At 42.0% G+C, this 17,114-nt stretch overlaps 1 protein-coding gene across 1 annotated transcript in view; it reads right to left on the bottom strand.

The window, feature by feature from the left end:
- Nucleotides 1–17,114, bottom strand: part of csmd3b (CUB and Sushi multiple domains 3b) — a 1,051,207-nt gene that overhangs the window by 11,653 nt on the left and 1,022,440 nt on the right. The window contains exons 65-66 of the mRNA XM_056479206.1: nucleotides 13,685–13,750; nucleotides 10,577–10,735 (exon numbers count right to left, since the gene is read on the bottom strand). Coding sequence (XP_056335181.1) covers nucleotides 10,577–10,735; nucleotides 13,685–13,750 — 225 coding nt within the window. The remainder of the gene's footprint in view (nucleotides 1–10,576; nucleotides 10,736–13,684; nucleotides 13,751–17,114) is intronic.

Here is a 17,114-nt window from a genome sequence, read left to right on the forward strand (position 1 = left end):
GATTTGGCATCGTATGATGTCTAATGTGCAACACTGCGATGGACAATGGCGTCGTCGTCATAGGCGGCGGTAAATAATTAATTCATAACTAATTAATTATTTGTAGCCTATCGTTTCAAATACATGACACGCATAGTCTTTGTTTACCCGATAACCAAATCATAAATAAATAAAGATAAGCCACACACAAATTACCAGCTGTCAATCACTTTTTACCATAGGACTCTGGCATGAATAGGCAGAGTGATCTGTGTCGTTATAATGGCGTCGACAAACTTGGTTGGTAAAAAAGGAGCACAACCAACAGTATCTGAGGTCTTCACTAAAATGATTAAGTACAAGCGTGAAAGTGAAAGAGTGAAGCAGTGTGCTGACGCTGTGACACGTTACCTGATAGATTCAAAAGTCGTTAGTTAGAGACAAGATTAATTAAATATCACGTTTAACAACTATAGTGAGACGCAATCCAGCTATACATCCTTGATAAACTGTCTGACGTGCACTGCCTTGAGCTCAGACGAGCGCATGACAGTGTGTGTGGTCACGAGATGTGCGTTTTCAGTGGAATAGTGTGGATGGAGGGCTTTTCAGAAACGCTAGGTGAAACGCCAGAGTGGATGTGGATCATTTTCGTTCTAATATTCCATTTAAAGACTAAGACGTATTAGTGTAAACGGGGCCTAAGTGTGTATTTTTCGTCAGCGGGTTTGCAAAGGGGGCGGGGCGGAAGATCGCGGTTGGGCGATAGACATCACTATACTGAGCCGGCATCGTCTATCGACCCAACCCTAGTACATTCTGTACAGTTGAAGGCAGAAATATTGTGGAGTTTTAATGCCTTTGCAAATATCTCCTGAGTGATGTTTAACAGAGGATTTTCAATGATTTTCTGAATATTGTTTCCTTCTGGAAAAAGTCTTGTTTCTTTAAGTTTGGCTTGGAATAAAATAAATAACTAAAGTCAATATTATTAGCCCTCTTAAAAATCCACTGTAGTCCAGTGACGTACCTAATTAACATAAATTGCATAGTTAACCTAATTAGTTAAGCCTTTAAATTGCACTTTTATTTAGTTTAGTTTCAATTGAGTTTGAGGGCATCATGGTGGCTCAGTGGTTAGCACTGTCGCCTCACACCAAGAAGGTTGCTGGTTCAAGTCCTGGCTGGGCCAGTTGGCATTTCTGTGTGGAGTTTGCATGTTCTCCCTGTGTTGGCGTGGGTTTCCTCTGAGTGCTCAGGTTTCCCCCACAGTCCAAAAACATGCACTATAGGTGAATTAAATAAACTAAATTGGCTGTAGTGTATGAGTGTGTGTGTGAATGTGAAAGTGTATGGGTGTTTCCCAGTACTGGGTTGCAGCTGCAAGGGCATCCTTGTAAAACATATGCTGGAATAGTTGGTGGTTCATTCTGCTTTGGCGACCCCTGATAAATAAGGGACTAAGCTGAAGGAAAGAGAACGAATGCACATTACATACACAATGGTAATTGAAAGTGTTTTACATAAACAAGAATAAAAAATAAGTATACAACAAATAAAAAATGATGAAAGACAGATTAAAATGTGTTAAAACAGGTTTTAAAGGAATGAAAAAGAAAAGAAAGACATAATAGTGTGGTTACTTTAAGCTGAATACTAGCATCTTGAAAAATGACTAGTAAATATTATGTACTGTCATCATGGCAAAAGAAATCAGCTATTAGAAATGAGTTATTAAAACTATTATGTTGAAAATAATCTCTCCATTAATCAGCACTTGGGGAATATTTGAAATAAAATTTTCAATATAAATGATAATTTTGCCTTCAACATTATGGTTGAAAACGCTCCAACGTTTTGGGGAAACAGCTATATTAATTTCTAATGATGCAACACATTAAAATGAAAACTAATTAAATTGAAATTCAAGATATGACTGTAAAAAAAGCCCTCATGTGCAATTGTTTTTAATATGATAACCTGAAAGAGTAAAGATATGAGCTGTTTTCACAAATATGAGTGATATTTTTAATAATTTCAGCAGTTTCAAACAATGCACAGCAAAACAGCTGAATGAATTAACACCTTTGAACAAATCAGAAAATAAATGATTCTGTGACTCGAAATCCAGCACCAGTACTGCCAGTTTTGCTTTCATATTTAAAAAAAATCTTTACATTTTTTCATATTTGTTTCATATTTCTGTATTATAAGGGCGATATTTAAAATAATCTTATAACAGGGTTTCTGCATTTTTGTGTTTACAAACATGATTTAAGGAGCTTTTTATGAGCAAGGCAAGAAATATTATTTTGAAGGGAACTCTGTTAAAAATGCCTATTAATGAAAAAAAAACTAACTAATAATCTTGCTTGGGATTAGTTATAAAGACATATTAAAGTCAGCAAAAATATTCTTCAAAAATGCTAAATGAAAGAAATATTAAATGATCTACAGATTTTAAGCCTCAATTCACTTAACTTTGAAAAATCAAGACATATATATATATTGTCACGGATTGGTCAGGCTCTCACGATCCCCACTCACGAAGATCACCATCACCTGACTTCTAATGAGCACACAGCTGCATCACATTCACGAGCACCAGATAAAAGCACAGCACTCCAGTCGCTCATTGTCCGGGCTCGTCTCGACGAAAGCGGACAACTGAGCGACCACTCAGCGTAGTCATCCTCAGCTAAAACAAACGCTTTACTTACCTGTTCTCTTTGTATTCCTCCTAGTCTTCCTGGTCCACCCGAATCGTCCTGTCTTCCAGTCCTTCCAAGTCTGTGTCATCCTCTGTCAGCTGTATCTGGTGTGTGCTGTCCATCCTCGTGTATTCCTGTTACCCAGCCACGGAGGAAAAGACCCCAACATCATTCCTGATCCTCCTGGCTATCCTTCATGTGCTCCTTGTTGTCATTTAATAAACACCCTAACGTTTCCTTACCTCTGTCTCCTGTCCGCTTCATAACAGAAGCCCGGACCCGTAACGACGACAACATGAGCACCCCCGATCACTTTCAAGAGCTGGTGGGCCAGTTGAAGCGGATTCTACAGCCACCAGCTCCACTTTCCAACGCACCACCAGCACCGAGCACTTCCGCCTCCACAGTTTCTTCTTCGGCCCTTCCTTCCAGTCCCATGGCCCGACCAGCGCCCTACTCAGGCGGAGCGGGGGAGTGCAATGGTTTTCTGTTACAATGTTCCCTCATATTCGAAATGCAACCTTCTCTATATCCCACAGATAAGTCAAAGATCGCCTACATCGTATCACTACTCTCTGGGCCTGCACTTAAATGGGCTGAGACGATCTGGAACCAAGCCGGGCCGGTCATGAATTCCATCACTACCTTCACGGAGTATTTCAAAGAGGTGTTTGGACGTTCTGATGGGGAAGTAGCCGCTGGAGAGCAGCTGTATCATCTAAAGCAAGGTACTCTATCTACACAGGAATATGCTCTCCGGTTTCGCACTCTAGCAGCTGCAAGTGGATGGAATGAGAGATCGTTGTTGACCACGTACCGGCTCGGCTTGGAACCCACTCTCCGAATCCAGCTGGCCACATTAGATGATACTATGGGTCTGGAGAGATTCATCCAACATTCTCTCCGATGTTCCGATCGTCTCCGTTCCTATCAACAGGACACCATCACCCCCTCGTCTGCACTCCTCCAATCGCCTGAGTCAACAGCCTCTCCAGAACCAGAACCCATGATAATAGAGTCTGGAAGACTGACATCAGCGGAACGACAGAGGAGGCTGACCCGGGGTCTGTGTCTATACTGCGGTGTCAGTGGACACACCCGTATGGAGTGTCCCCTTCGTCCCATTCGGACTTCAGTGAGTGTATTCAGTACGAATATTGAACAATGTAAACCACTTACTACCACCGTACAAATAACTACTGCCTCTATTTCTCTCCTTGTCACAGCCCTCATCGACTCCGGGTCAGCAGGGAACTTCATCTCCCAATCCCTCTGTCGTCAACTCCACCTACGTACTGAGGCGTCCTCGCATATATACCAGATACAACCGATAACCCAGTGCACTCGATCTTCGACCCGTATCCATCGACAATGCGAAGACATCCTTCTTCAAGTGGGGTTGTTACATCAAGAGAGGATTCAATTTCTGGTTCTGGAGGGTGCAAATATGGACATCATTCTAGGGCGCCCGTGGCTGGTGAAGCACGATCCCATCATCTCTTGGGGCACAGGAGAGATAAAGAAATGGGGATCTGGATGTACACCTACCTGTTTTCCAAATCTCCCTCTTCAAGGTCGGAACCCCATTTCTTTGTTTACAACATCGGTCGAGAGTCCTCCTGAGAAGCAGTCTATCCACATTCCTAAGGAGTACAGCTCCTTTCATGATGTCTTCTGCCCCAAGAGAGCTTCCCAGCTACCGCCGCATCGGCCATGGGACTGCGCGATCGACCTAGTTCCAGATGCCCAGTTGCCAAGAGGTAGGATCTACCCGCCCTCCGCTTCCAGAGAATCAGGCAATGGAAGATTACATAAGGGAGGCTCTGAGTCAGGGGTACATACGTCACTCAAAATCACCAGCCGCCTCAAGCTTCTTCTTTGTGGCCAAGAAGGACGGAGGGCTGCGTCCATGCATCGACTACAGGGTCCTAAATAACGGTACAGTAAAATACCGATATCCCCTTCCTCTGGTACCAGCCGCTTTGGAACAGCTCCGAGAAGCTAAAGTCTTCACTAAATTGGACCTCCGCAGCGCGTATAATCTGATAAGAATACGTGAGGGGGACCAATGGAAGACAGCATTCGTGACCCCTACTGGCCACTATGAATATGAGGTCATGCCTTACGGTCTGGTCAACGCCCCCTCCGTATTCCAAAACTTCATTCATGAAGTCCTCCGGGAGTTTCTTCACCACTTTGTAATAGTGTACATAGATGACATCCTCATTTACTCCCGGAGTGAGGCCGAACATCGCCAACACGTTGCGGAGGTCCTACACACATTGAGAGAACATCACCTCTACCTCAAAGCGGAGAAATGCTCATTCCACCAGAAGTCGATTCATTTCTTGGGATACATCATTGACCAAACCGGTATACGTATGGATGGGAAGAAAATTGAGGCTGTTCTATCCTGGTCAGAACCCACTTCCATTAAGGAGCTCCAGAGGTTTCTTGGGTTTGCTAACTTTTATAGACGGTTTATCAAGGACTACAGCAGGATTACATCACCTCTCACTAATCTCCTCAAGGGTAAACCCAAAGGACTGGAGTGGACCAAAGAAGCAGCCGCAGCCTTCCGCCTTCTTAAGAAGGAGTTCACAAGGGCCCCACTCCTGACTCATCCTGACCCAAATCTTCCTTTCGTGGTGGAAGTGGACGCATCCACCACCGGCGTCGGGGCAGTATTATCCCAACATCATGATACACCGCCCCGACTGCATCCCTGTGCCTATTTCTCTCGGAAGTTGAGCCCGGCGGAGCAGAATTACAGCATAGGAGACAGGGAGCTTCTAGCAATCAAGCTAGCCTTGGAGGAGTGGCGTCACTGGTTGGAGGGAGCCAAACATCCGTTCCAGGTGATCACAGATCACAAAAACCTCCAATATATCAAAGAGGCCAAGAGACTATGTCCACGTCAAGCCAGATGGTCACTTTTCTTCTCACGTTTTGATTTCTCCATTTCCTATCGTCCAGGACCCAAGAATCTAAGAGCAGACGCTCTCTCTCGTTTACACGAGCATCACGATCATGAAGAACTCCCAACGAAGATTCTTCCCGAACACATCTCCATTTGTCCGATCACCTGGAACGCTCCTCCAGTCGTTGCCACTCCGGAAGCCCCTGCTCCGCCGGGATGCCCTCCTCATCGGCAGTTCATACCACCTGAACACCGGGTAGATCTGATCCACTCCTTACATACCTCGCTAGGCACTGGACATCCAGGGATCAACAATACTCTCTCGCTAGTATCCCAACGATTCTGGTGGCCAAACATGGCAAGGGATGTGAGGCAATATGTTCAGGGCTGTAAGGACTGTGCCCAATCCAAGAGCCCACGTCATCTACCCGCTGGAAAGCTCCATCCCTTGCCGATTCCGAACCGTCCCTGGTCACACCTAGGAGTGGACTTTATCACTGACCTCCCCTCGTCAGAAGGTAATACCTGTATTCTAGTCATCGTAGATAGATTCTCAAAGTTTGTCAAACTAATCCCTCTGAAAGGTCTTCCCACAGCCTTTGAAACAGCCGACAATATCTTTAATCAAGTCTTCAGGTCATTTGGTATTCCAGAAGATATTGTGTCGGACAGAGGTCCACAGTTCATCTCACGTCTATGGAAAGCCTTCTTCAAGCTCCTAGGTGTGGCCGTCAGCCTCTCTTCTGGATATCATCCCCAAACCAACGGGCAGACAGAGAGGAAGATTCAGGAGGTGGGACGGTTCCTGAGGACCTTCTGCAGTGGTCACCAGAGCTCCTGGAGCCAGTATTTGGGCTGGGCAGAATATGCCCAAAATTCACTGCGGCAACCCTCCACCGGACTCACGCCATTCCAGTGCGTCCTGGGCTTCCAACCACCGCTCTTTCCCTGGGATGGCGAACCATCTGATGTCCCCGCAGTGGATCACTGGTTCCGGGAGAGCGAGAGAGTCTGGGACGAGGCTCATCAACATCTGCAGAGGGCAGTCCGTCGAAGCAAGGTAACCGCCGATAGAAGAAGGTCTGAAGAACCCAGATACACACCCGGACAAAAGGTGTGGCTATCCACCCGGGACATACGCATGCGACTGCCCTCTCGCAAGTTAAGTCCCCGATTTGTTGGTCCCTTCACCATCGTGGAACAGGTTAACCCCGTCACCTACAAACTACAATTACCCTCTCACTACCGTATTCACCCTACATTCCACGTATCACTCCTGAAACCCTATCACGATCCTGTTCTTCCCTCCACAGAGCCTGACCACGAAGAGGAACCCCCTCCTCCACTGCTCCTAGAAGAAGGAGCCGTCTACGCAGTGAAGGAGATCTTGCGTTCCCGACGTCGTGGTGGCCAGTTGGAGTACCTGGTGGACTGGGAAGGGTACGGCCCCGAAGAAAGGACATGGGTTCCCAGAGCTGATATTCTCGATCCTAGTCTCATGGTGGAGTTTCATGAGAGCCACCCTGAGTTCCCAGCGCCTAGAGGCAGAGGGAGACCACCACGGCGTCGGAGGTGTCGGCCCTCAGGAGCGGGCCCTGGGGAGGGGGGGTACTGTCACGGATTGGTCAGGCTCTCACGATCCCCACTCACGAAGATCACCATCACCTGACTTCTAATGAGCACACAGCTGCATCACATTCACGAGCACCAGATAAAAGCACAGCACTCCAGTCGCTCATTGTCCGGGCTCGTCTCGACGAAAGCGGACAACTGAGCGACCACTCAGCGTAGTCATCCTCAGCTAAAACAAACGCTTTACTTACCTGTTCTCTTTGTATTCCTCCTAGTCTTCCTGGTCCACCCGAATCGTCCTGTCTTCCAGTCCTTCCAAGTCTGTGTCATCCTCTGTCAGCTGTATCTGGTGTGTGCTGTCCATCCTCGTGTATTCCTGTTACCCAGCCACGGAGGAAAAGACCCCAACATCATTCCTGATCCTCCTGGCTATCCTTCATGTGCTCCTTGTTGTCATTTAATAAACACCCTAACGTTTCCTTACCTCTGTCTCCTGTCCGCTTCATAACATATATATATACACATTTATATATTCACATTTATATATATTTATATATATATATATATACCTTTATATATATATACACACACACACACACATATACACACACTCACACACATATACATATATACACACACGCACACACATATACATATACATATACACACACTCACACACATATGCATATACACACACTCACACACACATATATATATATATATATATACACATACATACATTTTTTTAAGTTTTGCATCCCAATTAAATGTGTCTTGATTTCAGAATGTTTACATATTTGTACTGAAAAACAAAATGTTGAGAAATATATTCATTTTCTTTTCTTTTTTCTTTGTATGCAGGGCATGCAACATTTAATGCCATGACTATGAATTATGAAACCCATTTTACAGCTTTAAATTGTAGTATGCCGCATTATTTATATATACTTTAGTTTTTAAACAACTACAGAAACATTATTTATGCAGTGCAAAGATTGTTTATTGTTAAAATAATAGATTTATTGAATAGATTAATTATAAGATATAATAATATAATACAGAAATAGATTTAATATAAGATTTATTATTAGCAATTTGATTAAATTTGTAACATCTACATGGTTAAAAATAGATCTAAACATAATAACTATCGTATTTTCCGCACTATAAGGCGCACCTAAGAGCCTTAAATTTTGTCAAAAATCGTACGTGCGCGATAATCCGCTGTGTCTTGTGTGTGAGTTCTAAAATCTATAAAAAATGTTGTTGTGCGACTTTGGTAAGCGATCTGCTTGATTTACTGTCAGAGCATTTCCCGCAGACACAGGGACGTAATACGTACACTACGTATGCTGGCAGTGATTAACAAAAGAACTCCAACCGCTGGACACTGCTGTGAACAGGGCGTTCAAAGTAAAGTTGCGAGCGGCGTAGGAGCGATGGATGACAGAAGCTGAACACATTTTTACTAAGACTGGTAGGCAGTGCCGGGCGAGTTACGCCACCATATGTGAATGGATGCCTGGGCTTAGGTATCTGTTGTGCTAGCTTTCCGGCATCATTGCTGAACAGACACCTCGCAATGAGACTGACTCCAACAATGATGACAGGGAACCCGGCATGTTTGATGGTGAAGTTGCCCAGATGTTCAATTCAAATACTGAAGATGAGGACTTTGATGGATTTGTGGGTGAAGATAGATTAAATAATAATGAGAGTGTATTGTTAAATAGTAGAACAAACTTTAACCAAACTCACTGTTTTGCTTCCATCACCGTTTTCTGTAGAACCTATGTTTTAGCATGCGCCTATTAATACGGTGCGCCTTATGCATGCGTTAAGTACGGAAATAGACGTCGGCGCCAGTGGTGTAGTGGTTAGTGTGTCGACACATGCTCACGGCGACCCGACTTTGATTCCGCCTCGCGGTCCTATGCCGATCCTTCCCCTCTCTCTGCTCCCCATGCTTTCCTGTCAATTCTCTCTACTTTCCTATCCAATAAAGGTGAAAAACCTGAAAAATAATTATATATATATATATATTTATAAAGTACAGAAATCGACTGCATAATTGAGACTGCGTCTTATAATCTGGTGCGTCTTATAGTGCGGAAAATACGGTATTTAAATATTAGTAGTTTTAAGGCAGTAAATATGTGTCTTTGGGATGAATTTGAGGAGTGTACTGTAATAAATGCTGGGTTCCACACAATCGATTTGTTGGGACAACATAAATACATTAAGTTAACATTAGTTTTTACAAATTTAAGTGGATTGAACATGAAACAATTAAGTTGTCACAAAAAAAACTCAATAAGTGTAATGTTTCAGCTCATTTTAAATAAGTAGTTCGAACAAACACATCATGTTATCCTAAAACAAATCATTTAACAACTTGATTGCTTTTACAAATGTAAGCGGATTGAACATAAAGCAATTAAGTTATCCCGAAAATATCAAGAATTTTGTTGAATCGGGTCATTTTAAATAAGTAATTTGAACAAGCAGCAAAAATCATGCTTTTGAGTGCAGCCAATGTAAGATTTGAGCTTTCTGCTCCTGGTCAGGTCTCCAACCGCTTGATTATCAATCAGTTGCTGCTTCTCATCAGTCATAAGTGACTGGCGCTTTATTCACCTTTATTCTCCAGTGATCATTCCTGATGGCTGGCCAATAGCAGAATCCAAGATTAATTAGATGATGTAAAGCGTATGTCAGCTTTATAAAGACTGGAAGGAGGTACAGTGGCTCTAATGATCAAACTCGTTAGCGCTCTCCTTGAATTTGATGGATTAAATCAGATCGTGTGATAGCGGAAACACGTGTTCGGTGTTTTGCTGTGCCTATATCATGTGTTTGGTCAGATGGAGTAATCTGCAGTTTAAAGGTAACCTATTATGGCCCTTTTTACAACATGTAAAGTAAGTCTCTGACATTCCTAGAGTGTGTGTGTTAAGTTTCAGCTCAAAATACCACACAAATAATCTTGTTTAACTCTTTGAAACTGCCCCATTTAGGCTTTGATAAAAACTGTGCCATTTTGGTGACTGTGGCTTTAAATTTAAATGAGATTGAGCTCTTTTCAGAAGAGGGCGGAGCTACAAACACCTATGTGTCATTCAAAACTCTAACGGCAGACGGCTGCATCTCACTCAGACCTGTTTATGCTAACGAGGAAGAGATCATCACTAGTAGGCGGGACTTTCTCCTTCTGATTACATGTACAAAAGGAGAATGTCAATCAAAATGTTTCTGCAGACTGTTTTTATTAAGAGTGATTATAAAAGTAGAATAATTTTTTTGTTTAACCATGAGAGACTGGCTAAAATCACACACTGTTGCCACACAACTGTGCTTAAACCCCTTATAAAAGTGATTTTTGCAGTAAACTGACCTGAAAGCAGTAGTTCCATGTTGCTGCTTGTTAACGTGACATTAACTCTACCCGTGGTTGTATTAAAGCTTGTGATACTCAAAGTCATTGGTTGCTTTCTTCCCTTGTAGTTGTACGAGCCCTTCCAGATGTAGTTCGGGGCAAATACATCATCAGGAACTGTGGACAAATAAACAAAATGTTTTTATTTGGTTTGATGATGCATATTAGTCGGAGTTACAGACAAAATCAGAAAACAAATTAGTTCACATGTTCTGTCTCTCTGAATCAAACTGTACATTATAAATTATTGCATCAAAAACAATATTTAGGGCAAAAACACAAATAAAAAATATATTTAATAATAATATTACGTTACAATAAGTTAAATTAAGTTAAATAAAACAACATTAGAAATAAAACAAACACATATTGGGCCGTAACAGCAATTGAGAAAAAATAAATGAAATAAAATAAAGGGCATCACAGTGGGTAGCCCTGTCACTTCACAGCAAGAAGGTCGCTGGTTCGAGCCTCGGCTGGGAGTGTTCTCGCCGTGTTTGCGTGGGTTTCCTCCGGGTGCTCCGGTTTCCCCCACAAGTCCAAAGACATGCGCTATAGGTGAATTGAATCTTGATTTCTGCTGCGACATCCAGATGGTAGGGTCAGAGTTGAACATGACAATGAGTTCACTATACTCAAACGGCCTCCACAGTGACCAGATCTCAGTCCAATAGAGCACCTTTGGGATGTGGTGGAACGGGAGATTCGCATCATGAATGTGCAGCCGACAAATCTGCAGCAACTGCGTGATGCTATCATGTCAATATGGACCAAAATCTCTGAGGAATATTTCCAGTGCCTTGTTGAATCTATGCCATGAAGAATTAAGGCTGTTCTGAAGGCAAAAGGGCGTCCAACCCGGTTCTAGTAAGGTGTACCTAATAAAGTGGCTGGTGAGTGTATATACACAGAAATAGATTTCTAGGGTAATATATACAGAGATACGGATTTACATATGTTAATATAGCCTGTCGTATCACACTGCTTAAGCAAGGTAAATGATGAGGTCAAACTTAGCTATAAAAAGGACAGCATATAATTCAACATAATATTCAGTTATTCAGTGAAGATATTTCAAATGAAGCCAGATAAGATATAATGCGTTGGCCGGAGTTCTCTGATAATACGCTCTGAGTCTTTACAAAGACAGTCAATTCTCCTGTAATCTCCCACTTCAGTACCGAGTGGCTCAAAGTGTTCTCTGTCTCACTGATCCCGGGATCCATCAGCTTCTGTAAACGTATAGGAAATCCGCTTTGTCCTTATTGTGCACGACCAGACTCTAGAACGTGACTCATATTAGCTGTAGATGATTCTGTATCATCTTTGTACACTAAAGGCCCTCATATACAGCGGGGGCAATAAGTATTGAACACGTCACCATTTTTCTCGGAAAACATATTTCGAAAGGTGCTATTAACTTGAAATTTTCACCAAATGTTGGTAACAACCAAAGAAATCCATATACTCAAAGAAAACAAATCTATTTAGTTTACAAATGAAGTTGTGTAATAAAATGAAATGACACAGGGAAAACGTATTGAACACACGAAGAACGGAAGGTGTAGAAAGACATGGAAAGCCCAGACAGCAGCTCAAATCTCTCAGTAGTTCTTCAGCAACTCTCTGTCCTTCCTCAGTGTAAATGAATATCAGCTGCTTCAGTCCAACATCTTGTTAGGGAAGCAGACGGACAAACAGGGTGAGTGAATGGTGAACGAAGTTTATTATAACAGCGGAGCAATAGAAGGATAACAATGGTGAATGAAGAGTAAATGAAGTTCGGGATGATCTAACTGTCCTTCTCTAGAGCAGGATGGATGGCAGACACTGAGGAAGACCGAATGCACACACCAGATGACTTGCGGGGAAGACAGACTGACGATACACACAACTCAGACAGGACACTGGAAACGCTGGACAAAACTGGAAGCAAACAGAGATCAGGTGAGTATCAAATGACGAGTTGAAACGATAGTGAATACCAGGAGGGTACTCTCTATGAGTCCGCTTCGTTGAAACGAGCCCGGACCATGAGTGGTGTGAGGTGTGTGCTTTTGTAGTGTGCTAATGTGATAGGGTGCAGCTGTGCATGATTAGAACTCAGGTGATGATAGGCGCTGTGTGGAATTGGTGGAAGAGCCTGGCCAATCTGTGACACATCTACATTAGCAGATAATGAAGATGAAACCAGAGTGGACATTTCATCAAGACAATGATCCAAAACACAGCCAAGGAAACTCTCAAATGCTTTCAGAGAAAGAAAATCAAGCTGTAGAATGGCCTAACCCATATTAAATCCCATATAAAATACTAAATAAAGCTCAGATTTGATACACGAGACCCACAGAACCATCAAGATTTTTACACTCTGTTGAAGCCTGAGCAACTCATGTGACTTCATTCTCCATATAAGAGGTGTCTTTAAACCATCATCACCAAAAAGCCTTCTATATATAGTATTAAATAATTTCAGTAGTTCAGTTCTTTCTCCTTCTGTCATTCCATTGTTATTACACATAAGTCATATTTCAGATTTAGTTTGTTTTGATGTTTGAATTGTTTGGGTTTTTACCAAAATCTGGTTCAATTCCATGTCAACAGCTCCTTTAGAAATATTATTCCCAAGAAAAAAACATGACATGTTCAATCCTTACCCCTAAATGAAGAACGTAAATTAATTTCGTTGGAGTGTATCAACTTTACAGGACACCAGCTTGTCTTCCACATAAATCTGCCATCAAAATATATAATAGGATGCCAGATATGCTGTAAGAAAGTCTGGCAAAGTTCAGTAGGATTATCTTGTGATTCCAGTCGAGTGTTTTTTGCGGCTGCCAGTCTACTTTATTGTCAACTAACTGGATCCCGTTTTCTCCTCATTAGTCTTCTTCTCCCGGGGCCTGTGTCTGGAATGCATCACGGTTAGCGCTACCATTGCTCTTTGTGGCCAAACAGCGGAGACGTTCAGCCCAAATTATTCATCCTAAATGAGGTGCACTTAGCTCTCCTACAGTAAGTGGTCTTTCAAAATGAAACCCCATTTCATAGTAGCACCGCACTCACCGTTTAGCTTCGGACTCGGCGTTCCTGGGACCGGTTTAATAGGCTTTTCGGAGAGCTTGGAGCCCGCTGGGAAAGAAAGGACACAAAATGAATGAAGCCACTCATTTAAAAAAAGAAAAAAGATTGACAGATCAAATTGGCATCACTTTTATCATTTCAGGCGTACAGTAACATCCCCAGGCAACACTGTGTCTCTTTTTTCCGCTTTCACAAAGGAAAATCCAGTGACCGCAGACCCAAGAGGAAAGACATGGTCAACATATCAAGCAGCATAACAGAAAACACTGAAGCAGTTTAACTCAAACAGTTCACCACTTTGTATTAAATGTAAGGTGGCAGTGGGAGACTACACCCATTTATGATGGAATTGTCCTGTTATTAAAGCTAATTGGGCAAAAGTAGTTACTTTTATAAGCCGTATGTTTGGACTTCAGCTACAGTTGGATCCACTATCTTTAATTGTAGGTCTTCTGGTTGGATGTTTGCCTGACAAATTCACTAATCGTTTATTTGACATTTTAGCCTTCGCTGCCAGGAAAAATATACTGATAAACTGGGTCAGTGACAAACCCCCAACCTTGAAAAGGTGGCACAACATTATCAAGGAAATGATTCCCTTAGAATTCCTTACCTGTGTAATTCATATGGCTACTGAGGCTTTTCATCAAGTCTGGACTCCTTACTTAGACCTTATTGATGTTTCTCTACGCTGCATTTTGAGTTATGGTATGTCATAATTGATTATCTGCATTTTATTTCATTATTATTTTATCTTTATATGTTTTTTTTATTTTGTTTGTTTATTTATTTTCTTATTATTATTGTCATTGCTATTATGCTATTATTTATTTATTGTCATTTTATTATGCATGTATGTATGTCTTCTGTTTATTAAGTTATTATTATTTTTCTTTAGCGTTGCATTGTTAAAATGGGCATTGTCTGCTGGTGTGTTTCAATGTGTTTTGTGTTTAATAGTTAAAATGTTGGCAACGCAGTGGCGCAGTAGGTAGTGCTGTCGCCTCACAGCAAGAAGGTCGTTGGTTCGAGCATCGGCTGGGTCAGTTGGCGTTTTTTGTGTGGAGTTTGCATGTTCTCCCTGCGTTCGCGTGGATTTCCTCCGGGTGCTGCGGTTTCCCCCTCAGTCCAAAGACATGTGGTACAGGTGAATTGGGAAGGCTTAATTGTCTGTAGTATGTGAGTGAGTGTGTGTGGATGTTTCCCAGAGATGGGTTGAGGCTCTGCATCTGCTGCGTAAAACATATGCTGGATAAGTTGGTGGTTCATTTCGCAGTGGCGATCCTGGATTAATAAAGGGACTAAGCCGAAAAGAAAATGAATGAATGAGTTAAAATGTTAATAAAAAGATGCAATAAAAAAAGAAAACACTGAAGCAGGAAAACTGTTTAAAATCTATTTGATATACTAGCATATATAGTTTTAGATACTAATGTATTTTCGATTAAGTTCTAATACTTACCATCTACTAATACTTTTACTTTAATTACTAGTACATTTAAAAAAGCTTCTACTAATAATTAATCACTTACTAGTTTTTATGTCTTATAAACCAGTATTAATAGATACTACACTACCTGACCAAAGTTTTAGGAACAACAAATAATAACTTGACTTCTAGTTGATCATTTGGTATTAAAAGTGGCTTATATGAAATGCAAAGGCCTCTAGATTACACTTATTTTTACCCAAATAAAATATGAGCATGCCTTTAATTTTTAAATCATTTAATTAAGACAGTAAAGTCTGACTTTGCTTAGACAAAAGTTGTCACTTAGCAGAAGTAATGTCCAGTATAGAATATAAAGTCATGCTGCAGTGGAAACAGAATGAATATTGTGTATGACTCCATGATCTTGGAGGACTGCATCCATACATCTCTGCAATGACTCAAATAACTTTTTAATAGAGTCATCTGGAATGGCAAAGAAAGCGTTCTTGCAGGAAGCCTTCTCCTTCATCTTACCCCAGACATGCTCAATAAGGTTCATGTCTGGTGACTGGGCTGGCCAATCCTGGAGCACCTTGATCTTTTCGCTTTCAGGAACTTTGATGTGGAGGCTGAAGTATGAGAAGGAGCGCTATCCTGCTGAAGAATTTGCCCTCGATACCTCAGGCTGTTGATGTTGCCATCCACTCTGCAGATCTCTTGCACTTCCCCCATACTGAACGTAACCCCAAACCATGATATCTCCTTCACCAAACTTGACTGATTTCTGTGAGAATCTTGGGTCTATGATTGGGATGCAGTTCAACAGATGATTCATCGGAAAAATCAACCTTCTGCCACTTTTCCAAATAATCAACTAGAGGTCAAGTTATTATTTGTTGCTCTTACAACTAGGATCGACGACAAGACTTTTGTCAGGTAGTGTAGTACTGTTTAAATAGACACTATTTATAACATACATTAGTGGCGGCACAAAAAAAAAAAAAGAGAGAGAAAGAAACAGAGGCCCATCACAGCTCTCAGTCGACCGCTCTGGAGTATTTTTTTATACACAATCACATCTGTTTATGTGCAGTAATTACTGAGAGCCTGAAGTGTACAGCTGTGCGCATGCATGGCAGAGCTCTGGGCTGCAGAAGATAAAAATCACAGCAGTGCAGCGCACACACAGACCACACGCTGGAGCGCCAGATCCCCACCTCATCGCACTCACACGCAGAGCCGTCTGCTTTAACTAAACGTCTGATTCTCCAGAACAGACTGACAGCTTTTATAGTTCCGCTCATAAATTTACACACCCCTTGCAGAGGGATTAGAACTATTACATGCCGTTTGTTTTTAGTACTGTCATGAATAAGATCTTTTATATAGCAGATGTTTACAACACAAATTGATAACTGAAGATATAAAAAGGAGCCTGTTCAAAAGTTTATTTCTTAGTACAAGACGCTGCAGGCTAAAGCGTTTCTCATGCACCTGTTGTTTTTGAGATTTTGGAGCTTTTTGTTTTTTCATAAGCTGCATGCGTCCCAAACAACCCAGGCTTATTCTGAAAACGTACCGCTATATACATTTCTGGAGAGCGCCAAATGAATTCATACGAGTTCAGTTGTATGAAAATGTTTGATTTTAAAAGGAGGCTAGGCACTAAACTTCATCGTTTCTGGTCTGCCGTTTTTGAATGCAAGTCTATGGAGGGAAAAGTGCAGTGTGAGCGCAGCTTTACCAGGGTATCTGCAGACTTTTTAAGACATCTTTAATACCACATAGAATGAAATTTAAGGGTGCTTTCACACTTAGTTCAATTGCCTGGACCGAACCCAAATTCAATTGTCCCGCCTTGCTGCACCTTCTCAGCTGGTATGTGTTCACACCATCTTTTTTCCTTGTGAACCCCAGTACGCTTGCATCATCAAGCTGTTGTTGTGTGTACAGCTGCTGTTAGGTGACAGCCACAAAGGC

The sequence above is a fragment of the Danio aesculapii genome, chromosome 19 (assembly GCF_903798145.1).
Source record: "Danio aesculapii chromosome 19, fDanAes4.1, whole genome shotgun sequence".
Taxonomy (NCBI): Eukaryota; Metazoa; Chordata; class Actinopteri; order Cypriniformes; family Danionidae; genus Danio; species Danio aesculapii.